This window comes from Chiloscyllium plagiosum, unplaced genomic scaffold, assembly GCF_037043375.1.
Source record: "Chiloscyllium plagiosum isolate Xiang-an unplaced genomic scaffold, Cpla_swu_hap1 HiC_scaffold_2, whole genome shotgun sequence".
In the NCBI taxonomy this organism is placed as follows: Eukaryota; Metazoa; Chordata; class Chondrichthyes; order Orectolobiformes; family Hemiscylliidae; genus Chiloscyllium; species Chiloscyllium plagiosum.
Genome location: NW_028270140.1, coordinates 150,172,158 through 150,197,564, shown reverse-complemented (window position 1 = coordinate 150,197,564; position 25,407 = coordinate 150,172,158). Strand labels below are relative to the sequence as shown.

At 45.2% G+C, this 25,407-nt stretch overlaps 1 protein-coding gene across 2 annotated transcripts in view; it reads left to right on the top strand.

Moving 5' to 3' along the window:
- Positions 1-23,984, top strand: part of aspnat (aspartate N-acetyltransferase) — a 112,479-nt gene extending 88,495 nt beyond the window's left edge. The window contains exons 3-4 of one of the 2 annotated variants that reach the window (XR_015751398.1): positions 17,088-19,309; positions 19,423-23,984. Coding sequence is in view for 1 of the 2 variants with exons in the window: in XM_087974625.1 (XP_087830751.1) it covers positions 17,088-17,455 (368 nt within the window). In the remaining variant the exon portion in view is untranslated. The other variant, XM_087974625.1, reaches the window with a different exon arrangement.
- The last annotated feature ends 1,423 nt before the right edge of the window (positions 23,985-25,407 follow it).

Below are 25,407 nucleotides of genomic sequence, written 5' to 3'. Positions count from 1 at the left end.
AGTGATACTGACTGTTACACACTCCTCCCAGTCTGTTACACTGTGATACTGACTGTTACACACCTCTCCCAACCTGTTACACAGTGATAATAACTGTTACATACATCTCCCAGCACCTCCACTCCCGGCACCTTCCCCTGCACCCGGAAGAAGTGCACAACTTGCGCCCACACCTCCCCCCTCACCTCCCTCCAAGGCCCCAATGGATCCTTCAATATCCGTTGCAAATTCACCTGCACCTCCACACACATCCTTTACTGTATCCACTGCACCCGATGTGGCCTCCTCTACATTGGGGAGACAGGCCGCCTACTGGTGGAACGTTTCAGGGAACACCTCTGGGACACCCACACCAACCAACCCAACCGTCCCGTGGCTGAACACTTTAACTCCCCCTCCCACTCCGCCAATGACATGCAGGTCCTTGGCCTCCTCCATCGCCAGACCCTGACCACACGACGCCTGGAGGAAGAGCGCCTCATCTTCCGCCTATAATCTCCTGCCGGTCTGTTTTAAGGTGATATTGACTGTTACACACCTCTCCCAGTCTGTTTCACAGTGATAATGACTTTTATAATCTCCTCCCAGTCTGTAAGACTGTGACATTGACTGATACATTCCTCTTCCCGTCAGTTGTACAGTGGTAATAACTGTTACACGCCCCTCCCGGTCTGTTACACAGTGATACTGACCATTACACACCCCTCCCAGTCTGCTGCACAGTGATATTGACTGTTACACACCTCTCCCAACCTGTTACACAGTGATAATGACTGTTACATACACCTCCCAGTCTTTTACATAGTGATAATGACTTTTATAATCTCCTGCAAGTCTGTTACACAGTGATACTGACTGTTACACAACCCTTACAGTCTGTTACACAGTGATACTGACCATTACACAACCCTTACAGTCTGTTACACAGTGACACAGACTGTTACACATCCCTCCCAGTCTGTTACACTGTGATACTGACTGTTGCACACCCCTCCCAGTCTGTTACACAGTGATATTGACTGTTGCACACCCCTCCCAGTCTGTTACACAGTGATATTGACTGTTGCACACTCCTCCCAGTCTGTTACACAGTGATACTGACTGTTACACACCTCTCCCAGTCTGTTACACAGTGATACTGACTGTTACACACCCCTCCCAGTCTGTTACACAGTGATACTGACTGTTACATACCCCTCCCGGTCTGCTACACAGTGGTACTGACTGTTACACACCTCTCCCAGTCTGTTACACAGTGATACTGACTGTTACACACCCCTCCCAGTCTGTTACACAGTGATATTCTAATTCTCTAATCTTGTAAGTTAATTCACCAGTTCACTTTTGCCTTATTAAACCTTTACAGATAGTCTCAGACCCAGGCTTCCCTCCCTCAAATTGAAAATAAGAATTAATCCCATTCTGGTTGCTGTTACCTCGGAGCCTCTTCACTGTGAGATCATTAATTGATCCTGTCCCCTTGCATTTGGAAATAAATCATTGTTCCTTCATCCTGGGACTCTCTGCTGTACTCCATACTCGGGACATCGCTACAGCAGGTGGACTGTGGCTGTTGAAGAAGGCTGTTCATCACCCCCTTCTTAAAGGCAATTAAGGATGGGCAATAGACCCTGGCCCAGTCTCTGACATCTACACCCTCTGAATGATTTGGGTTAGGAATAAAACCAATAGTATGGGCTGCTTTCTGGTTAGCTACAGAACAGCTGTTCTAAGAAACTATGCTGACAACATTCCATGAACACCTCAAGCAGGCTACCTTTACATCTGATTTTCTGATCTATATGCACATTAAAGTCTCCCATTCTTATCGCTGTGCTTTTCTGACAAGTCCTCGTTGTTTCTTTATCCCCTTTTCTACCGTGTGGTTACCGCCTGTACATCACTCACACACATTACCCCTTGTCTTTATCATTTCTTAGCTCTACCCAAACTCATAGAATTATAGACTGGTACAACACGGACACAGATCTTTCAGCCCAACTCGTTTGCTCTGACCAGACATCCCAATTTGACCTAGTCCCATTTGCCAGCACTTGGCCCACATCCCTCTAAACCCTTCCTTTTCATATACTTGTTCGTATTTTAAATGTTGTAATTGTATCAGCCTCCACCACTTCCTCTGGCAGTTCAGTCCATACAGGCACCACCCTCTTTGTGAAAAAGTTACCCCTCAGATCCCTTTTAAATCTCTCTCCTCTCACCCTAAACCTATGCCCTCTAGTTTTCAACTCTCTCGTCCTGGGAAAAACACCTTGTCTATTTATCCTATCCATGCCCTTCGTGATTTTATCAACCTTTATAAGATCACCCCTCAGCCTCCGATGCTCCAGGGAAAACAGCCCCAGCATATTCAGCCTCTCCCTACATCTCAAACACTCCAACCCTGGCGACATCCTTGTAAATGTTTTCTGCTCCCTTTCACAATAATCAAAAGGTGGCCTAACCAATGTCCTGTACAGCAGCAACATGACCTCCCAACTCCTAAACTCAGTGCTCTGACCAATAAAGGAAAGCATACCAAACGCCTTCCTCACTATCCTATCTACCCTGCGACTCCGCTTTCAAGGAGCTATGAACCTGCACTCCAAGGTCTCTTTATTCAGCAACACTCCTCAGGAACTTACCACATAAGTTCTGCCTTGATTTACCTTTCCAAAATGCAGCATCTTGCATTTATCTAAATTAAACTCCATCTGCCACTCCTCAGCCCATTGGCCCATCTGTTCAAGATCCCATTGTAGTCTGAGGTAACGTTCTTCACTGTCCACTCTGCCTTCAATTTTGGTGCCATCTGCAAATTTATCAACTATACCTCCCATGTTCACATCCAAATCATTTATATAAATGACGAAAAGCAGTGGACCCAGCACCAATCACTGCAGCACTCCACTGGTCACAGATCTCCAGTCTGAAAAACAACCATCTATCTCCTATCCTGATGCCAATTTTGTATCCAATTGGCTAGCACCCCTGGATCCCATGTGATCTAACCTTACTAACCAGTCCACCACGTGGAGCCTTGCCAAAGTCCATATGGACAACACTCTGACTTCACTAATCTTTACCTCTTTAAAAAGCTCAATCAAGTTAGTGAGACATGATTTCCCACACACAAAGACATATTGACTATCCCTAATCAGTCCTTGCCTTCCCAAATACATGTAAATCCTGTTCCTCAAATTCCCCTCCAGCAACTTACCCACCACTGACATAAGACTCACAGATCTATAGTTCCCTGGCTTCTCCTTACAGCCTTTCTTAAATAATGGCACCACATTAACCAACCCCAGTTTTTTGGCACCTCACCCATGGCTGTTGATACAAATATCTGAGCAAGAGGCTCAGCAATCACTTCTCTTGCTTCCCACAAAGTTCTAAGATCAGATCCTAAGGATTTATCCACATTTTTGAGACCTCCAGCGCCTCCAGTAATATGAACTCTTTTCAAGACATCACTATCTATTTCCCCACGGTCCCTACCATCCCGAGCAGTAGATACTGACGCAAAATAATCGTTTAGTATCTCACCCATGTCCTGTGGTTCCACATATAGACAGCCACACAGATTTTTAAGGGGCCCTATTCTCTCCTTAGTTACTCTTTTGCCCGATTGTACTTACAGAATATTTTTGGATTCTGCTTAACTTTACTTGCCAAAGCTATCTCATGTTCCCTTACTGCCCTCCTGATTTCACTCTCAGGTGTGCTCCTGATTTCCCAAACTCAGGTTATTTCTCTCTCTTCTGCTAATATCATCATTAACTAGCAGAAACATCCTTCCACCTTTGTCACTTCCTCCCTAAATATTCTTTACCCTTCAAGAGTCACCTCCCATCTATGTCACCCTGCGCCATGTTTCCATGTATGTAGTCCACTAGATTCTACTTCTCCTGTTCCAGTTCACTCTCAGGTCTTTCATTTGGTTCCGAGTGCTACATGGATACAAAGCCTCTAGTTGTATCCTCTGTTCCCTCTTCTCGATCTTGATATTGTCTATTCCTCCCTATCAGTCTGTTTATCATTTTCCTGTATTAACGCATTTCTCTTTGGCTTTGACTTTAATTTCTCCCACATCTACTCAAATTTTATTCCTTGTCCCTACTCTCATTTAAGGATCCTCTTTACTTCCTAGTTTTGCAGTTGGGTGGGAACATCAGCCCCTGTATGATTAGATTAGATTAGATTAGATTAGATTAGATTAGATTAGATTAGATTAGATTAGATTAGATTAGATTAGATTACTTACAGTGTGGAAACAGGCCCTTCGGGCCAACAAGTCCACACCGCCCCGCCGAAGCGCAACCCACCCATACCCCTACCTTTACCCCTTACCTAACACTACGGGCAATTTAGCATGGCCAATTCACCTGACCTGCACATCTTTGGACTGTGGGAGGAAACCGGAGCACCCGGAGGAAGCCCACGCAGACACAGGGAGAATGTGCAAACTCCACACAGTCAGTCGACTGAGGCGGGAATTGCACCCGGGTCTCTGGCGCTGTGAGGCAGCAGTGCTAACCACTGTGCCACCGTGCCGCCCATATGGTTCAGGTGGAGATTATGGTATCCGTACAGATTCTCACTTTCCCCTGTACTGGTGCCATCGTTGAGCCAAGTACTCCTCACTCTAAGCTGTTTTGCCCTGTGTCAATTTGCACATGGCGCAGGAAATAATCCAGAGATGACTGCAGTTGTGCTTTTGTGTATAAATTTGGCACCCGTTTCCTCAGACAGACTGGAAGGCAGAGTCTTTTTCTTTGTCATATTAATGTTTCTGGTATCTAAATGAAACACAACTGGATCCTTCCTCACCTCCTGCAAGTTCCAGTCCAGACCCGAGGAGATGTCCCCATCCCTGGCATTGGGTGGGCAACACATCCATCTCGACCATAGCTGGCATATATCCTGTTATTCACTATACACCTGATATATACCCTGTTTGTTAACTACCTGGTATCCAGCCTTGTCAGTATACGCTGGATATATGCTTACTTATGCACCATCCTCATTATATACACCTAGTCATTATATATCCAAAGATGTGCTGGTCAGCTAAATTGCCCATAGTGTTAGATGCATTAGGTAGAGGGAAATGGGTGTGGATGGGTTACTATTTGGAGGGTCGGTGTGGACTGGTTTCCACACTGTGGGGAATCTAATCTAATCTATCCAGTTCACTCCAGTTCATTCTAATCCCAGGATACACTGTATTCAATCCCCCCCCCCGCCCCCGCTCCAAATGTACATCTGTTTACCATTCACCCATGAAACAATCCTATTCATCATAAAGTCAGTGTACATCTTATCATTGTAATCCCAAGGTACAGCCCTTCATTGCACAGTGGATACTAATCCTCTTCTTACAAACCAGCATACAGCCCATCTGTTATAATCCTTGTCTGTATACAGCTGACATACACCCCATTCATTACACAACTGGTATATATCCCATTGCTAATAGACAGGGTTAGCCCTGTCATTCTGCAGCATATACACACCTTATTGATTACACAGTTGAAAGTGTGTTGCTGGAAAAGCGCAGCAGGTCAGGCAGCATCCAAGGAACAGGAGAATCGACGTTTCGGGCATAAGCCCTATTGATTACACAGCCCATTACTTATCGACCCAGTATAAACCTTATTCATTATACACCCCATTTGCATTCCAATCCTTTTATGTCTTATTTTATAAAGATATATCTGATTATACAAACTTGCTTATCTGCTATACCTCACTTTCATTGTACATCTACTCCAGTTATGATCCGTATTAAATGGCGAAGCAGGCTCGAGGGGCTGAATGGCCACCCCATTCCTATTTCTTCTGGTCTCATATTCCAATGATGACACACCCATTCGTTGTCTATCAGATGAACACACTGAGTTCATTGTACCACCAAACTATACCCACTTTATTGTAAACCTCATCAGAACTAGGGGCAGGAGGAGGCCATTCAGCCCCTCAAGCCTGCTCCACCATTTAATATGGATCATGGGTGATCCCATCATGGCCTCAACTTCACTTTCCTGCCAGGTCTCCGTGAACCCATTATTAATTCAAAATCAGTCTATCTCCTCGAATTTACTCCATGAGTGTCCACTGCACTCTGATGGAGTGATTCCACAGATCCATGATCCTTTGAGTGAAGTAATTTTTCCTCATCTCTGTTTTAAATCTGTTACCCCTAACTATGACCTCTCATTCTGGATTGTCCCACACGAGGAAACACCCTCTCTGCCTCTACTTTGTCAATCCCCTTCAGCACCTTTTATACCTCAATTCAATAAATTCTAATGAGTCGAGGCCTAAACTGCTTAACCTCTCCACCTAAGACAAACCTTTCATCTTTGAAATTAATCCAATGAACCTTTTCCGACCTGGGCCCAATTAAATTACATCTTTCCCCAAGTACAGGAGACCAAATCGACATGGCCTCACCAATATACATTGTACAATATACAAAGCCCTCCACTATGCGAACATTGTACACCCAATATAGCTTTTCATTACATACTTGATAAGCATCTTTGTCATTATGTACTCAATCTAGACCCTGATTCATGTTCAATACTAATTACAGAGTCAGTGCATACCACTATTACACTCTATTCCTTTAACACTCTACATCTCTATGCATATATTGGAAGCTGCATATATTAACCCACAGAGTCCTATTCTTTGCAAAGAGAGAGAACGTGTACATGTACTGCACCTGTTTCAACTCGGCAAAGTAGGCGACAGCCATTCACTGATTAATTTTTCAGGGCAATGCTTTGGCCAATCATTGAAATGTAAAACAACGTCTGACGGGTAACTGTCAATCATCACTGAATGGTGCATTCTCCATGGCAACACCTCAACTAACAAGCGGCCACTTCCCACCTGATCAGCACTGTCCACTTGCACAGTTTAAAAGTTGATTTTCAAGAATAAGCCCTGCTACTGTAAGGGAAAAGATACACAAACAGGGGATTGAGAATCTCATCAGGCCAGAGGACTGACTCTGAGCTGGCTGAAAAGGTAAAGTTTGTTTCTCTCCTTAGAGGGGTATTGTTCATTTTTTTGCAAATTGCCTTGATGAGTGCAAGATGAACAGCTTTGACCAAAAAAGCGGCTTTTTCTTTAGCGACCTAATGTTTGTTGAAAGGCCATCCCAGAGTGCTGTCTGAGAATGTTGTGAAGTAGTGAAAGGCTGCAGCCAATTTGTCAGGCCCCCACCAACACACAGAGAAATGAGCAGATCTCCTGCGTATGGTTAGGGGGTTGAGAGTGAAGTTGGTGAAAATTAAACCAATTTCATGTGTGCCTCAGAACGAGCTGACAAAGGTTTTCTGATTCTGTGCTTACAGCCCCTGATCCCTGTTCTTTGAAACAGATGGATGGAAAATGAGAGGTTGATGAGCACAGGAGTGGAAAACCCTGAACACCTCCCCACCTAAAAGGATTCTTCCTGGGACAGAACTCGTGTCTCCAATGGAACAAGTTCTGGAGCCTGATCTTTCTCTTTTATCATCAGTTCACAGGTATTTTACGTAGTCATTATTCATTCAGTGCTGACGAACTACCTGGGCTTTTCTAGGTCACACTGTTGGTGAGTCGCATTGGCAGGGACTTGGTTGAGCTGATGACCAATTTTCCTCTTTTATTTCTATATTGGTTAGCAACTCCAAATAAAAAAAAATCTGCCAGCCCATTATACTCACTCGAGTATAAGGTCTGAATGTTACCTGCTAACAGTGTGACAGAGCCATTACGGCACACAAGAAGACCAATCGGCCCATCAATTCCATGCCCACTCTCTGGGGAACATTCATCAGTCCCACTTCCTCTCCCCAACTCAATCCCTGTAGCTTTGCAGTTTATTTCCCATCTGATTTCCAATTAAGAATCTCCGGTTACACCTCCCCCCACCCCATGTAGACAGGACATTATCCCCTGCTGAGTGAAAGTATATTTCTAATTCACATCCCTAACCTCAAAACTTTCAATCATTGTTTCTTGACCCTCATAGGGAGTCTCAGGACTTACGTTCACTCCTATAAATGATTGGATTTAAAACATTGTCACCCGATACTTCACAAGAAGTGAAGACCGACACTGAATTTCTCTGAAGTGAAAGTTTGTATTCATTCATCCAATTAGATTGCAGGGGAAAAAAGGAAAAGACTTACATTTGTATAGCACCTTTAATGGTTTTGCAATTTTTAAAGATCCTTTGAAATATCCTGACGGTAGTGAACTAGGAAATATGATAGCCAGTTTACACAGAGCAAGCTCTGACATGCAGCAATGTGTGATAACGATTGGATATTTTGTTCTACAACAAATTGAAGTATAAATATTGGCTGGGAAACCGTCGGGATGATTTATACTTGTCTTCAAAATTACATCCACATGAGCAGTCAGACTGGGCCACAGTTTACCATCACATCTATATGACTGTCTCCCTAACAGTGCAATGCTGCCTCATCCCTCAGCGCTGTAGCAGGAGAGTCGGCTTTAAGTATTGTCAAAATCCTCTGACTCAACAACTGCAGGGTAGCCAGCTGAGCCAGGGCTGTTAGCAAAAGCCTGGATTCCAGTCTGTGTGTTAGGCCTTAGACCTGGACTCCAGTCTGTTCATTTGGCCTTAGGCCTAAAGGCCTGGATTTCAGTCTGTTTGCTCAGTCTAAAGGCCTGGATTTCAGTCTTTTTGCTAGGCCTAAAGACCTAAACTCTAGTCTGTTTGCTAGGCCTAAAGGCCTGGATTCCAGTCTGTTTGATTGAAATAAAGACCATGCGGTTGTACAGGAGTCCCCTCTGAGGGCACTCTTTGTAGTCACTGAGGGTAGTGATTCCTCTTGTGGGAGACAGCCAGGGAGAGGTCTGCAGCAACATGGGAAGTGAGGTGAGTGGGGGGCAGGTGGCGGGATGGAGGAAGGTCAGGAAAGCTATAGCTACAGGGGGTTTAATAGTCAGGGGAACAGATATGTATTTCTGCAGCTGCTGATGTGACTCCAGGATGATGTGTTGCCTCCCTGGGGCTAGGGTCAAGGACGTCACTGAATGGCTGCAGGGTATTTAAGGACCAGGAGGATTGGGTAGGGGAGTGGTCAAGAAGATTGGTGCCAACAACATGGGTAATAAGTTGGATGAGATCCCCAAGAGTGATATTAGGGTGTTGGGGATAAACATTGACTGGAGGAACTTCGGTGTAGCAATCTCTGGATAGTTCCTAACAAGCTAATGGGTAATTGGAATGGGAGGATGGAGCAGTTGAATGCCTATCTGATGAAGGGGGAGTGCTTTAAATTTCCACAACATTGGGACCAGTTCTGGAGGAGAGGAGGCCAGTATAAAATGCAGGGAATTGTAACTCGACAGACCCAGGAACGCTAACACCTAAGGGAGGGACTTGAGGGATGGGAGAGTGAGTGTAGGTTCAAAAGCAAAAAGCAATGCTGGAAAAGGAATGAAAAGTGAAACGCCTTCCTCAGTGATTTTAATAAACTCTGAGACTTGGATGGAGCAAGCTGTATTACAAAGTTAGAAAATGATTCACGATTCACGTGTAATGTGTCCTGATCAGGGTAGGGAGAAGCTTTGCAATATTACACACAAGGTGGTGGAAACATAGCACATGGGGGATAAGTGAAGAAGTGTAACGTTGATGCATTGTGAGAAGATGGCATGTAAAGAGAGCTCCCTATAAATAGCTGAAGAGTATCAATGAGCAGAGAAATGTGTTTGTGTTCAAAACCTTCGAGGTGAGAGGGTTAGTGTTTGCAAAGCATTTTTTATGTATGTTCATTTACAGGATATGGGTGTCACTGCCAGGCCAGTAGATATTGTCCATCCCTAATCGCCCTGAAGAAGTTAGTGGACATCTGCAGTCAGTGGGGAGTAGGTGACCCAAAGGACTGTTTGGGAGGACGTCCTTGGCCCCGAGACCTTCATCAATGCTTCAGCAATGACCTTCCCTCATTGTAAGGTCAGAAATAGGGATGTTCGCCGATGATTGTACCATGTTCAACGCCATTCACAACCCCCACCTCAGAGACTGAAGCAGCCCATGTTCAAATGCAACAAGGTTAAAAATCACACAACACCAAGCTTTAGTCCAACAGGTTTCATTGGAAGCACTCTAGCTTTTGGACCGTCGCTCCTTCATCAGATGGCCACTACAACCTGATGAAGGAGCGACGATCCGAAAGCTAGTGTGCTTCCAATTAAACTTGTTGGACTATAACCTGGTGTTGTGTGATTTTTAACTTTGTCCACCCCAGTCCAACACCGGCATCTCCAAATCACAAATGCAACAAGATCTGGACAATTTCCAAACTTTAACTGAAAGGTGGCAAGTTATATTCATGCCACACAAAAGCCAGGCAATGACCACCTCTGATAAGAGACAATCTAACCAACGCTCCTTGACATTCAATGGCGTTACCATCACTGAATCTCCCAGTATAAACATCCATGGGATCACCTTGGAGCTGAAACTCAACTGGACTCACCACATAAACACTGTGGCTGCAAGAGCAGGTCAGAGGCTCGGAATACTGCAGCAATTAACTCACCTCCCGACTCCCCAAAGCCCATCCACCACCTACATTCCTGATGAAGAGCTTATGCTCGAAACGTCAACTGTCCTGCTCCTTGGAGGCTGCCTAACCAGCTGTGCTTTTCCAGCATCACACTTTTTGACTCTGATTTCCAGCATATGCAGTCCTCTCTTTCTCCCACCCTCTACAAGGCACAAGTCAGGAATGTGATGGAATACTCCCCACTTGCCTGGATGGATGCAGCTCCAACAACACTCAAGAAGCTTGACACCATCCAGGACAAAGTAGCCCACTTGATTGGCACCACATCCACAAACATCCACTCCATCCACCACCAACGCTCAGTAGCAGCAGTCTGTACTATCTCCAAGATGCACTGCAAAATTCACCAAAGATCCTCAGACAGCACCTTCCAAACCCACGACCACTCTCATCGAGAAGGACAAGGGGCAGCAGTTACACGGGAACTCCACCCCCTGCAAGTTCCCCTCCAAGTCACTCACCATTCTCAATTAGAAATATATCACCATTCCTTCAGTTCATTGGGTGGGAATCTTGGAATTCTTCCCCGACAGCATTGTAGGTCTACCTCCAGCACCTGGATTACGGCAGTTCAATAAGGCAGCTCACCATCACCTTCTTCAGGGGCAACTAGGGATGGACAATAAATGTTGGCCCAGCCAGCGACACCAAATCCCATGAGTTGATAAAAGAAATTCTCGGATTTTGAGCAAAATTTGTGTTTATTGGCTTCACAAATGGAAGAGAAAAGTGACAATATTTTGTTCTGAGTCTTGATAACTCACTGATTGAATTACAATTAGATCAATGGGGAAAGATCTGGGCACCACACTTCAAGGGAAATGTAAATGCCATGGAGAGAGGGTTTATGTGAACTTTTGTAGGAATGAGAGTGTGCGATTACGAGGAGAGGCTGGTAAAGTGAAAGCTTTAGTGAGGGTTAAAAGGTGACCCCAGAGAAGCTTTCAAGATGCTATGGGATTTTAGTTGAGTAAGGAAGGAGAAAGTATTCCCTTTGGTGAATGAGGTCAGAAATTGAAAACAATTGGAAGAAGATCAAGAACAAAGATGAGGAAGACATTCCTCCATTGGAGAATTGGTGGCTTCACCTGATAAGCTGATCGGTTCAATAAATCATTTAAAGAGGGAGTTGTGCAGGTGTTTAAGGATGTGGAACTTAAAGAGTCACTGACAAAGGGGCAGCTTGTATACGGGACAGCTCCCATGAGCCAGATGGTCCTACCCTTCCCCCACCCCAAAAAAAGGCCACTCAGCACATCGTTTCTCTGCTAGCTCTTTTCAGGAGTTGACTCCATCACTGTCCTCCCACTCCCCCACAACAACTCAAGCTCTTTGTTTTCTCTTCAGGTGCTTCTGCAACTCTGGTTTGGAAATCACAGTTACATCGTCCTCCACCACACTGTCGGGCCGTGCAGTCCAGATTTTAACCTTTGCCTGTGCAACCAGGGCTTTCCACAGCCCACCTTTTGCCAATTTAGAGGTGGCACGGTGGCTCAGTGGTGAGCACTGCTGCCTCACAGCGCCAGGGACCCGGGTTCAATTCCACCCATGGGTGACTGTCTGTGGGGAGTTTGTACATTCTCCCCGTGTCTGCGTGGGTTTCCTCCAGAAACTCTGGTTTCCTCCCACAGTCCAACGATGTGTGGGTTAGCAATGGGAAATGCAGGATTGTGTGTGGGAGTAGGGGGTGGGTGCTTGTGTGAGGTGCTATTCGGAGGGTCAGGGTGGTCTTGAGGAGCCAGATGGCCTGCTTCCATACTTTAGGGATTCAATGATCTTCAGCTGGTATCATGATTCTGAATCCTTGACCCATTGGGAATAGTTTCTCTCTGTTCACTCTATCAAGATATTCCTGTTGTTTTACATGAAAACCTGTAGTCATTCCATTTGTTTGAAACCTTGAACATTTTCAGCTCAATGAAGAGCAAAACTCTTGTTCCAGACAAAGAGCTGTACTCAGTTCGTGTGTTCAGTATGAAAGCTTGTACTTTCCATGTTTGTTTGATTAGAAGGTCTGTACTGAGTTAATTTAACTTGTATTCTTTTGTTAACTTACAATTATTTAACAGAATAAAAGCAGCTAAAAGCTGAAAGCCATGCAGACAAACATTGAACATTGCTCTCCTTTGGGGTTGTATGAAAATACACCAATCACAGTCCATTAGCCAACCAGTCAGCATCCTACTTCTCATCCAGTAGAAGTTATTGTTCCCATGGAGATGTGGTATTCTTGGCATCTGTCCTGCTGAGAGCTGGGTGAAACATTTCAGCAAGATGTCTTTTTTTTTTACCAGCAATACTCAAGTTCTGTTCTACCAAGTGATGGTTTATAAAGAAATGTAAATGAAATATAGGTTATATAATAAAAATGTTCAACTGTAGAGGGATGGCAGAGTTGAAATGTATGACCATAAGATGTTGGAGCATCAGTAGGCCATTCAGTCTATCGAGTATGCCCTGCCATTCAGTGAGAGCCTGTGGCTGTTCTGATGATCCTCAGCTCCACTTTCCTGCCTTTTTCCCTGGATTCCTTAACTGATTAAAAACCTGGCTACTTAATGACCCAGCCTCAACAGCCCTCTACAGTATAGACTTCTACAGATCCGCTCCCCTCTGAGAGAAGAAATTTCTCCTCATCTTTGTCTTAAATGCACAGCCCCTTACTCTGAGATTATTCCTCCTGGTTTTAGATGCTCCCAATGCAGAAGCAACCTCTCCACATCTCCCCTGTCAAGTCCCCAATATGTTTCAATAAGGTAACCTCTCATTCTTCTACAGTCTAATGAGTACAGGCCCAATCTATTCAACCTCCCCTCATACAGGCCCAACCCTTCCATACTTGGTACTACCGTAGTCAACCTGCTCTGGACAACCAACATTGTCAGTATATCTTTCCCAAAATAAGGGGCCCAACCCTATGATCTGACTAATGTCTTGAATAATTTCAACAAAACTTCCCTACTTTAATATTCCGTTCTCTTTGAAATAAAGGCCAACATTTTATTTATCTTCCCAATTTGCAATTCCCTCTGTTCTATGGTTTCTGCAGCCTTTCTCCATTTAAATAATATTCAGCTCCTCTAATCTTCTGGCCAAAGTGCATAACTTCACAGTTCCCCACATTATATTCATCAAGCTAAGTTTTTGCCTGCAGATTTAGCCTGTCCATATTCCTCTGTGCACTTAGCGTATCATCCCCACCACTGGCCTTCCCACCCATTTTTGTGCTAAACAAAAACATGGCTACAGCACACTCACTTTCCTCATGCAAGCCATGAATAAATATTGTAAATAAATGTGGTCCAAGCACTGACTCTTGTGCCACTCCACAAGTTACAGGTTGACATCCTGAAAATGCCCCCCTTACCGCCAGCTCTCGGTTTTCTATCAGTTAGCCATTCCTCTCTCCATGCTAATCGCCAGAGACCCGGGTTCAATTCCTGCCTCAGGCAACTGTCTGTGTGGAATTTGTACATTCTCCCCGTGTCTGCATGGGTTTCCTCCGGGTGCATCTGGTTTCCTCCCACAGTCCAAAGATGTGCAGGTTAGGTGGATTGGCCATGCTAAATTGCCCATAGTGTTAGGTGAAGGGGTAAATGTAGGGGAATGGGTCTGGGTGGGTTGCTCTTCAGATGGTCAGATGATTAGAGGAGCTGAACATTATTTAAATGTAGAAAGGCTGCAGAAACCATGGAACAGAGGGATTTGCGAATTGGGAAGATAAATAAAATGTTGGCTTTATTTCAAAGATGAAAATGTGTTGCTGGTAAAGCGCAGCAGGTCAGGCTGCATCCAAGGAACAGGAGAATCGACGTTTTGGGCATAAGCCCTTCTTCATATGCCTGAAACGTCGATTCTCCTGTTCCTTGGATGCTGCCTGACCTGCTGCGCTTTTCCAGCAACACATTTTCAGCTCTGATCTCCAGCATCTGCAGTCCTCACTTTCTCCTTGAAGATTTATTTCAAAGAGAATGGAATATTAAAGTAGGGAAGTTTTGTTAAAATTATACAGATCATAGGTTTGGGCCCCTTATTTTGGGAAAGATATACTGACAATGTAGGTTGTCCAGAGCAGGTTGACTACAGTGGTACCAGGTATGGAAGGGTTGGGCCTGTATGAGGAGAGGTTGTTGGGCTGAAGGGCCTGTTTCCACACTGTAAGTAATCTAATCGAATCTAATCAAATCTAATATTGCTTCCATCACAATAGGCTCTTATCTCATTAAGTAGCCTCATGTGCAATACCTTTACAAGTGCCTTTTGAAAATTCAAATAAGTGACACCCACTGCTTCTCCTGCGTCTATCCTGCTTGTTACTTCCTCGATGAACTCTGTAAAAGTGTCAGATATGGTTTCCTGTTCATGAAGCCATGCTTGATCATATTTTATATTTCTTAATGCTCTGCTATTATATCCTTTATAACAGACCAATATTTTCCTCATCAGTACATTGTGACAATGAAGCTAATTCTAATTAAGTTAACTGGCCTACAGCTACGTTATTGTCTCTCCATTCTTGAAAGAAAAATACTCCATTGCCAGTTTTTCAATCCTAGATTCCCTACAGTGTGGAAACAGGCCCTTTGGCCCAACAAGTTCACACCGACCCTCCAAGGAGTAACCCACCCAGACCCATTACTCTACCCTATTATTCTACATTTAACCCTGACTAATGCACCTAACCTACACATCCCTGAACACAATGGGCAATTTAGCATGGCCAATTCACCTAACCTGCACATCTTTGGATAATGGGAGGAAATCCATGCACAGGGAGAATGTGCAGACTCCACACAGACAGTTGCCCAAGGCTGGGATCGAATCCAGGTCCCTGGTACTGTGATACAGCAGTGCTAACCACTGAGCCACCATGCCACCCTGGAACATTCCCAGAATCTCAGGAGTCCTGGACTATTATCTAGGGGCTTCCTTCTCAACCTCTCCCCTCACCTGAAGTGCGGTCCCTCTCAGATTAAACCAGGATCGTCACTCTCTCCCTCTCCAATGAGAGAGCAGTGCCATGATCTGGTAAGACTGTGGTGACTTACTGCCAGTGCATCCAATATCTCAGGAGCTACTTTCTTGAATAGCCGAGGATGCACCCCACATTAGAATCCTCTTCACTGCATGGATATGGAAAGGATGTTTCCTCTTGTGTGAGATTCTACAACACAGGGTTGCTGTTTAATAAAATAAGGAGTTGTCCATTTAAGATCAGAGATGGGGAGAATTATTTTTTTCTTATGTAAGTGTTTGGAACGCTTTTTGAAAAGATAATGGAAGTTCAGTCATTTTCAATATTTCTGAGGCCAGTGTGGACTGATTCTTATGAAGTGAAAGGGTTTCAGGGGGAGGGGCAGGAATATGGAACAATCAGATCAGTCATGGTCCTGATGGAGGAGCAAACGTGAGGGACCGAATGGCCTACCTACAGAGGGTGGTACATGTGTGGAATGAGCTGCCAGAGGATGTGGTGGAAGCCGGTACAATTACAACATTTAAAAGGCATCTGGATTGGTATATGAATAGGGAGGGTTTAGAGGGACATGGGCAAATGGGACAAGATTAGTTTTGGACATCTGGTTGGCATGGACAAGTTGGACAAGAAGGGTCTGTTTCTGTGCTCTCCATCTCTATGACTCTTATGCTGATCATGTATATGTTAATTTGCTCCTATTGTGCTATGCAGTCTTGAATAAAGTTAAAAATCACACAACACCAGGTTATAGTCGAACAGGTTTAATTGAAAGCACTAGTTTTCAGAGCGACACTCCTTCATCACCTGACAAAGGAGCAGCACTCTGAAAGCTAGTGCTTCCAATTAAACCTGTTGGACTATAGCCTGGTGTTGTGTGATTTTTAACTTTGTACACCCCCAGCCCAACACCGGCATGTCCGAATCATTCTTGAATAGGCAGTAAAGTATTTGGGAAAGGTGTGGTGATGAGAGTGGGAGGAAAAGGGGAAGGAGGGGGATGTTCGCTGAAATACCCCAGATATTACTGAGTAACTTTCACAAGTATATGCATTGATTTCTGTGTAAAATCTATGCCCTTTTAATATTTATAATATGTTCACATTAATAGCCAAGTGGCTAGTGTATATGTGTATAGACAGAGACTAATAACTGGTGGATTCTCCTCTTTTGTCTTGTTTATTGGTGCGATGTTATCAGGGTAGATTTTGACTGAGTGTAACAGGCATCTTTTGCATCTCGTCTGTCTTTTAAATCACTGACGACATCACCCAGTCAACATCTACCCCCCCCCCCCCCCCCCCCACCTCCCCGTCAAGAGAACTACCAGCCGGGTGCGACAATATTCCGCCCGCTTCTGGATCAGTGGCGCTGGAAGGGCGCAGCAGGAGCCGCCGCCACAGCGCCGCTGATCCCGGAATCTGGCTCCCCCCCCCCCCGGCGGTCTGCGGGTCGCGTTTGGCCTCTGCCCGCTGTTCAGCCCGTCTCTTTCCGTCTCGCCGCAGGGTCTTGCTTCTGGGTGGCCGCGCTGGACGGCAACGTGGTCGGGATCGTGGCGGCCAGGGGCCACGAGGAGGACAACGTGGTGGAGCTGCGCCGCATGTCGGTGGACTTTGAGCAGCGGGGCAAGGGCATCGCCAAGGCCCTGGGCCGCAGGGTGCTGGAGTTTGCGGTGCTCAGCAACTACTCGGCGGTGGTGCTGGGGACCACCGCTGTCAAGCCGGCAGCCCACAAGCTGTACGAGTCGCTGGGTTTCCGCTACGTGGGCATCACCGAACACTACGTGCTGCCGGGCATGAGCCACTCCCTCCTGGAGAAGATGTTTTTCCAGCTCCGTTACCACCGCTACCGGCTCCTTGTGCGTGAAGAATAACCCGCGTCCCCCCACCCCCCACACACCCCCCCCCCCATCCCGCTCTGTAATAGCTCGACTTTACTTCCTCTCCCTAACCCTCTTCACGTCCCCTAAGAGTCCCAGCCGTCCCTGATGGTGCTGGTGGGGCCGCATGGCTGGGTCCATGTTCCTCTTGCTAGACCTTCTCCAGTACCATGGGTCTCTCTCACACACACACACACACCGCCCATAGGATTGGGGCTGGGTTTCCCAAGGACGGGCTCGGTGTGCGCTTGCATGTCCTGTGAGTGATGCTGCTCATTAACCAATGCTCTTTCCCCCTTCCACCACCCCCCATCAAACTACCCAGCCCAGCTTCTCCCCTCCCCACGCCGACAAGCATGCCCTCCCTCCCCTCCGATGCCAGCGTTACTCCCAACAGCCTTTGAGATGACCGTGGGGGGGGGGGGGGGGGGGTTTGGAAAGGAAACGCACTGATTTCGCCCCCATGCTGCTCAGACAGGCGAGAGCTGCTAAATGTGATGACACTCCCTCTTGACCTGATCCATGTGCATCTGGACTCCAACATGCAGTTTTTTTGTTGTTTTTTTTTGAAAAAAGGAAAGAAATTTAACCTTTAGATGTGCTGCACCTGCTAAATTCGACAGTGAGAGCCAGATGCAACCAATACCATTGACTGTTACTCCCATTACTTTCAGCATTTGGTCAACTTGGACCTCTTGACCCACGTTGCATATTGTGAAATAATCATTGAGTTCTCTCTCCCCTCCCCTTCTCCTGGGTGACAGTGAGTAAATCATTCGCATGCAAACCGGATGCTACTGGCAGGTTTTTGGTTTGGTTCCTGGGTTTTATTTTTAATTTGCGCTTGAGCTGAATGATGTCATTAGAGTCGGAGGGAGGTTGCGGTTTCTAAGAAAATGCATCTCCCTTCCCTTCCCCGACCCTCCTCCCCACCATATCAATGGCACAGGCAGAGTCCGTAGGGATCAAGGAGAATGGCTCTTCCAAACAATAAAAAAGATCACATACAATCGCAAAGTCAAAATCCATAAGCAAAAACAAACAAAAATTATTAGTAATTAAAAATAGTCGTGAATAGTTTCTGCTGCCTTGCTAGTGTTGCTATGGTAGTTGCTTTAATGACATCAACCTCGTGACTGGTAGAATGCAGAAGTAATGCAATTGGCATGTGTCTGTACCCTGAGTGTATTGTACAGTGCCTGCCTGAACAATAAGACAAAGGATATAACTCCTTAATCATGAAGTAACAACTGTGTAATATCTTAAAAGCTTTTTTTGTTTTGCATGCTGAATGTCTGTCTTGAATTCCAAACAAGAGGATAGCTGAATTTTAGTTTTAATAAGGGAGATGTCCAAAATATAAATATATATATATATACGAAAACAAATTTCTGGAACTGCACTTCAGTGACTTTCTCAGAGATGCTGATCCTCGTTGATTTTAGTATCAGTACTTTGTAATAGACATGTACGTGTACAAAAAAAACTGAAGAGATACTTTTTCACAAAGTCATTCCTGGTTAATGGACAAGGATTGGTTGCTTTGTTTATTTTTGTTACGCCGATGCTTTCTGAAAGATACCGAAGTTGAGTTGGCAATGGTCAAATTTTCTTTTTTTAAAGATAGTATTTTATCGGCAATGAATATCTCTTGGCTTCTAATGTACGGTCAAGCGAATGTGTATCTGAAGTAGTGAAGATCTCTCACATCAGTCCAAATTATTTTTTAGTCATTTTCTGTACATAGATTATACCTCGCTGGCGATGGTGAGTTCGTTGCAGTTCTAAAACTAGCACAATATTGGTCTACAATACTCCCACAGCTCGTGTGGCCAAGCAACTCCACGGGTGAGAGGACCTGTTTTATTCTGTGCCACTCCTAGGGAAATCTCGATGACTTTTGTTTCATTTTCAAGTTGTTTTTTTTTGTAACAATAAGGCTCTTCTGTTTCTCTCCTCAGTCTCTCTCTCTCTCTCTCTCTGGATCGTGGTCTGGCCGTAAACAGGGCTGAACCTAAGATGGCCACTGGGAGGCGCAAGAGGGTGATAGTCGATTGACCTTTGGCTAATGCCCAGCCGAGATCAGGAACTATTGGGGACAGCAAGGAGCCACATCTCAATCCCTGTTGTAGAGTTAGTGCTGAATACTGGGTGTGGTATCAGGTTGTAACAAGGGGTGGGATCATTAGGATTTTTTTTTGCTTTAGAATAAAGTACGCTAATGTGAGTGCAAAAAATTGTCTCCAATGTAACAGTTTAGTGTGGATAATGTATCCTTTACAGGAATCCCTATGTTACTCTCTCTTTTTTACATCAGCCTGATCATTTGATGGGTGAATTAAAACTGGGTCAGAGGATGGGAAAGTGAATGGATCCTGAGGAATGGCCTGTGTCCTGAGGTGGGACAGTTAGTTACAACCTGAGGAAAAAGACACCAAATCTCTCTGAAGACCCTTCGTTCCAAATTCTGCCCTGTTTGGCTGTTTATACTTCCCGCTCAGAGTGGTGAGCCTTTTCATTGGTTTCTGTGCATGTTGTAAAACACGAGCTCTGTGATTGGTTGGGCTTGAAGAGGTTTATCCACCAGGGGATCTTGCCAGTTGAAATTGACTCCACCCCACTTCACCAAATCCAACCTGAAACTTGTTTCTTAGTAAAAAGCGAATTCCGGCTTTAATTGTACCGACCCCCCCCCCCCCCCCCCTCCTCCCCCCAGCCGACCTCTATTGGCCCTTTGCTTGGGTGGATTGAGAGGAAATTTGCTGTCAGCCTCCTGCCTTGATCTAGCCACCAAGAGTGGAGGGTTGAGTGAAACAGAATTAGCCTGGAATGAAGAAATGGTTTAATGGCTGTGAGAATACAAACCAATCCCATTCCCAGATTTCTCCATCTGTTCAGTGTACACTATTTATTTTCCCATAGTCATGAAAAGCAATAAAAAAAAACGAGTTGATGCCATACAAGGGAAGTCCTAGCCGGCAAGTTTTGAAGATGAAACTCTGAAGTGCTGTAATAAATGAGAAAAGTCTCAAATGAACCGTGGCTCACCTTTACTCACGATCACACAAAGGCAGCAGTAATTGTGACATGATTCTGTAATCGGGAGGATGTATATGACCTGATCTGGAGGTGTGTGTGTTGCTTGCTGAGCTTGTCACACAGGCATGCCTTATTGCCAATGGATAACTATCTCAAACATTGAGATGGCATTGAGGTCTCCAGTCACCACTAGCAGCTCAAAGGCACACACCAATCTAACTTGAAAATATCTCGCCATTCCTTCATTGTCCTGTGACCCAAATCCTCAAAGTTTCTCCCTAACTGGGTGTCCTTCCACCCCAAGATTGTTGCATTTAGGCTCACCATCACCTTCTCCAGGACGGCTGACGAACACTAGCTGAGCTCACAAAACCCATACCCCACAAACAAATCAACAAAAACACACCTCACGACCTGGCACTGCATTGTCTGACGATTCCAGGTCAGATCCCTGATGTGAATAATGTCTCTCTAGCAGAAACTTATAACCATTACCATTTAGAAGGACAAGGGCAACATATACATGGGAACACCTCAAGTTCCCCTCCAAGCCACTCACCATCCTGATCTGGAAACTTATCGCTGTTCCATCAGTGTCGCTGGGTCAAAATCCTGCCATTCACTCCCTCACGGTGTTCGGGAGCACAGGGACAGCAGCAGTTCAAGGAGGGACAGTGCTAATTATAAAGACCTTATGAGTTACAGGTAAAGGGATCCAAGCTGCACGAATGTGAACATGTGGTCAAATGGGTTACTCAGACCTAAGACAGTGCAAGTGCTTGAAGTACAGTATGTAGTAAGTATCTGTAAGACAAAAACTTGAAGAGAAAAGGGGAAAGAGGTGTACAGGAGTAGGCCATTCAGCTCCTCCAATCTGTTCTGCCATTCAGTGAGACCACGGCTGATCTGCAGCCTATCTCCATATCCCTGCCTCTGGCCTCTATCTCTTTGCTTAACAAAACAATATCTATCTCAGATTTAAAACTAACAATTGATCCAACATTAGCTGCTGGAAGAATTGTGAATGACAATCTTGATTCAAATTGTTTCTCGAAATGGTTTCCTTTGCCCCATATCTCAAAACTGCCGACATATAAAAGAACAGAGACCAATTCTGAAGGATAATTTCTCAGCATAACTTTTCTTCCTCTGCTTGTCCCAGACGTGCCCAGTAGGAAGACTTTGTAGTTAAGTGAGGAAACTGACAGCAGCTAGACACAGAGAAGTTTGATGTTTCAGGAGTTGGGTCTTGCTGCATACTCCAGGCCAGTATGTTAAATAGCCAACATTTAAAATTTGTGTTTAACATTTCCTGACAAACGCTTTTAACAAATTAATGATAAATGGAGTGAATAAAGGAAATTTGAACTGATGTTCTGAGTGTTTATAACATTCAGATGCCAAATGCCTGTCTTCTCACAGTCTTTAATCCCTCTTTTATTCCCCCAGTTGCTCTCTGGTTTATTGATTTTCACTTGTATTGTCCCTTTAAGCCTTAACCATCCAATTCAGCAATAAACTGACATCGGAGACTATGATAAGCAGTATTACAGCCAATGGTGTTCGTGTTTTCAGTAATAAGAACTACTTTGTAATTGACTTTTAAGCGTCTGTCAGATGCTGGCTGCAATTCAATGATGAAACTCTATGAGTATCCTTACAGTAAAAATTAATTTTGTATTGTGACCGAATTTGTGCATGCAAATATTGTTCATGTTACCAGTACATTGAATCAGTACATACAAATGTTGTAAAGGGACATTATTTTGTTGGCTAACCTCCACTGCCAGGCAAGTCTCCTGGCTGACCAAGTTAATGTGTACATATATTTCTGAAAGCTCTGGGGCTGAAGAGATTCCTTGCTATTTTCAGCTCACACTGTAGGCTCACCCCTCTCCTGGTCGCCGTCTCCTGGGGCTGTTTCCCTGTTTCCCGTAGTCAGAAGGAAAGTGGGAAAAACCAGCAGAGATCCATGCCCCCTTTCAGTCTGCATTTGGGCTTCGCTCAGGGTGGGGTGGGTTGGGAGGGGGTGGGGGGTGGGGGTGTTGCTTTTGTTTTTGGTTGCTGTCCATATAGTACACTTCCTCAGATACCCTGGGCTGGGCAACTGTTCAAAACCAAAACAGAAATTGCTGGAAGAGCTCAGCAGGTCCGGCAGCATTTGTGGAGAGAAATCAGAGTTAACATTTGGTCCGTGACCCTTCCTCAGAACTGATGGTAGCTGGGAAAACGTTGGTTGATATGCAGAAGATAGGGTGGGGGGAGAGAGGGGGACAGTTGGACAGACAAAGGAGTGGATAACGACCTGTCGAGGAGGGTGAATAGCTGTTAATGGGGATAGTTAGTGGCTAACAATGGGTTGTGTGTAATAGCAGCTAACAAGGCGAAAGTGTGGACTGCAGATGCTGGAGTCGAGAGGGTGGTGCTGGAAAAGCATAGCAGGTCAGGCAGCATCCGAAGAGCAGGAGAGTTGACGTTTCGGGCAAAAGTCCTTCTGGTGTGTGGGGATTGGGGTAAGGACATGGGAGAGCTCAAGTACCATGTTGTTGAGCTTGATATTGAGTCCAGAATGTTCAAACTGAGTTCCCATCAGTTACTGCTCTCACAAACTGTTGGTGTTTGGATTTTCACAGTTTCTCACCAGTGACACTCAAAACAGCCATTTCCTAAACATTTACCACCCACTGGGTACAACTTTAACCTCTCCCACACCCACCGCCACCATCACCCCGTCCCAAGATTGGACACAAAACTGGTTTTACATCCAGATCAATTTTACTTGACACTGAATTTATTTTTAATTCCTTCACAGGTATTGATGTGGGTGTCACCAGCATTAATTCCCTATCCCTAACGGCTCTGGAATAGAAAAGAGTGTAATGCAGAATGCTCCACCCAATCTCAGTGGGGGAGAGGGTTGCCATTTAGGTTAAAATTGGCTCCAGTCTCCATAATGAAATCCCGAGGTTTGACATCATGCTTTGTCTGAGATGTGTTGTGGGTGCAGAGCACTGTTTATATCCTCCAAACCAGAACAGAGGGGAGCAGAAGAAGGCCATTGAGCCTATCAGCATGTGCTACAAAGTAGTGCTTGACCCTTGACTCCAATTCCATTATTGCTGCCTGATCCCTGTGTCCCTTGATTTACTTAACAGTCCATCAGCTTTAACCTTAACACATTCAGTGGTGACCCATACGCTATCCTGTGAGGGAGAGAATCCCAAAGATTCACAAATTAAATAAATCTCCAAGTGTTTCAGCTCAAATGGCTGGCCCTTTATCCAAAACCCTGCCATCCAACTGTGGCTTCTCCTGCTAGGAGATCCTATTTGTCCCTGTCTGAATCTCAAAGAGATCACCATTCACCCATCTGGACTCCCAGACAGTAAACGCCCATTCTGTTTGACCACTTTTCGTGGGCCAGTGCTGTCACATCCTGGGATCCAGTCTCTTCGAAGGGAGTTTGTAATTTTCAAAGGTCTAGTTGGGGAGTGGGGAGGGGGGAGGGGGTGGGGTAAAGGCCTAATGAGATCTTTCAGGAGTTTTTTTATATAGAGGCCTCAGCCATTGAGGATGTAATTGTGTTAAAGTGCTTATTTCAGCAAGCACCAACAATGTGCTACGCGCTGAGGTGGAGCTGTCACCTTTGGTGCAGGGCGAAGGAAAGCCCCCCTCATGATGGGTGACACGATGGCTCAGTGGTTAGCACTGCTGCCTCACAGTGCCAGGGACCCAGGTTCGATTCCAGCCTTGGGCAACTGTCTGTGTGGAGTTTGCACATTCTCCCCGAGTCTGCATTGGGGATGCACAATCCAAAGATGTGTAGGTTAGGTGAATTGGCCATGCTGAATTGCCCATAGTGTTCAGGTATGTATAGGTTAGATGCATTAGTCAGGGATAAATGTAGAGTAATAGGGTAGGGGAATGGGTCTGAGAGACATACTCTTTGGAGGTTCGGTGTGGACTTGTTGGGCCAAATGGCCTGTTTCCACACTGTAGGGATTCTATAGAACAAGTTATTAAGCTCTGGGTTGGAATGTGTGCTTTACCCTGATACAGTCTGGTCACCCTTTTCTGCATTGTTTTATCCTCTGTGCATAAGCTGCCTGCTCTGTTCAGCCTCAATATGGCTGCCACCTTCCTTTGCCAGGAGCACTGAGCTCACCACCTCGCCAATCAGGGTACTCACATTTATAACAGCATCACAAGAAGTGAATTCATCTGGATGTGAGGTTATCGAGCCTGCTTTGAGATAACCTGTCCTCCTTACACTGGTTCCCTTCACCTAATGAACTGCTATCGATTGTAAATAGCTGAGATCTGAGACCTGATCTATTCAGTAGCTGACTAATCATCAACCTGCCAATCTGAAAATGACCTTTTTATGCTTCCTCTCTGTCTTCTATCCTTTATCAAATCAATTCACTTTCAATGCAAGTGTATTCAATAACATTATCATTGAGTCACAGAGGTTTCCAGCGTGAAAACAGCCCAACTTGTCCATGCTGCCCAGTCTTCACAATTAATCTCATCCCATTTGCCTGTGTTTGGTCCATTTCCTTCCATATCTATCCCATCCATGTATCTGTCTAAATGGTTCTTAAATGATAAAATTGTACTCACTTCCACCACTACCCCTAGCAGCCCATTCCAGACTCTCACCACCCTCGGTGTGAAATAATTGCCCCTCTGTATCTCTCCCCTCTCATCATGTTCTTAAGGTAGGGGGCTATCACTAGTTAGCTAAGTTGCCTGGAAGTCTGGTGAGTGATGTCAAAGCGTGGGTTCAATTCCTGCACTAGCTGAGGTTACCATGAAGGACTCTTCTTGTCAACCTCTCCCCTCACCTGAGGCGTGGTGACCCTCAGGTTAAACCAGCCCCGGTTGTCTCTCTGTCTCGTTAATGG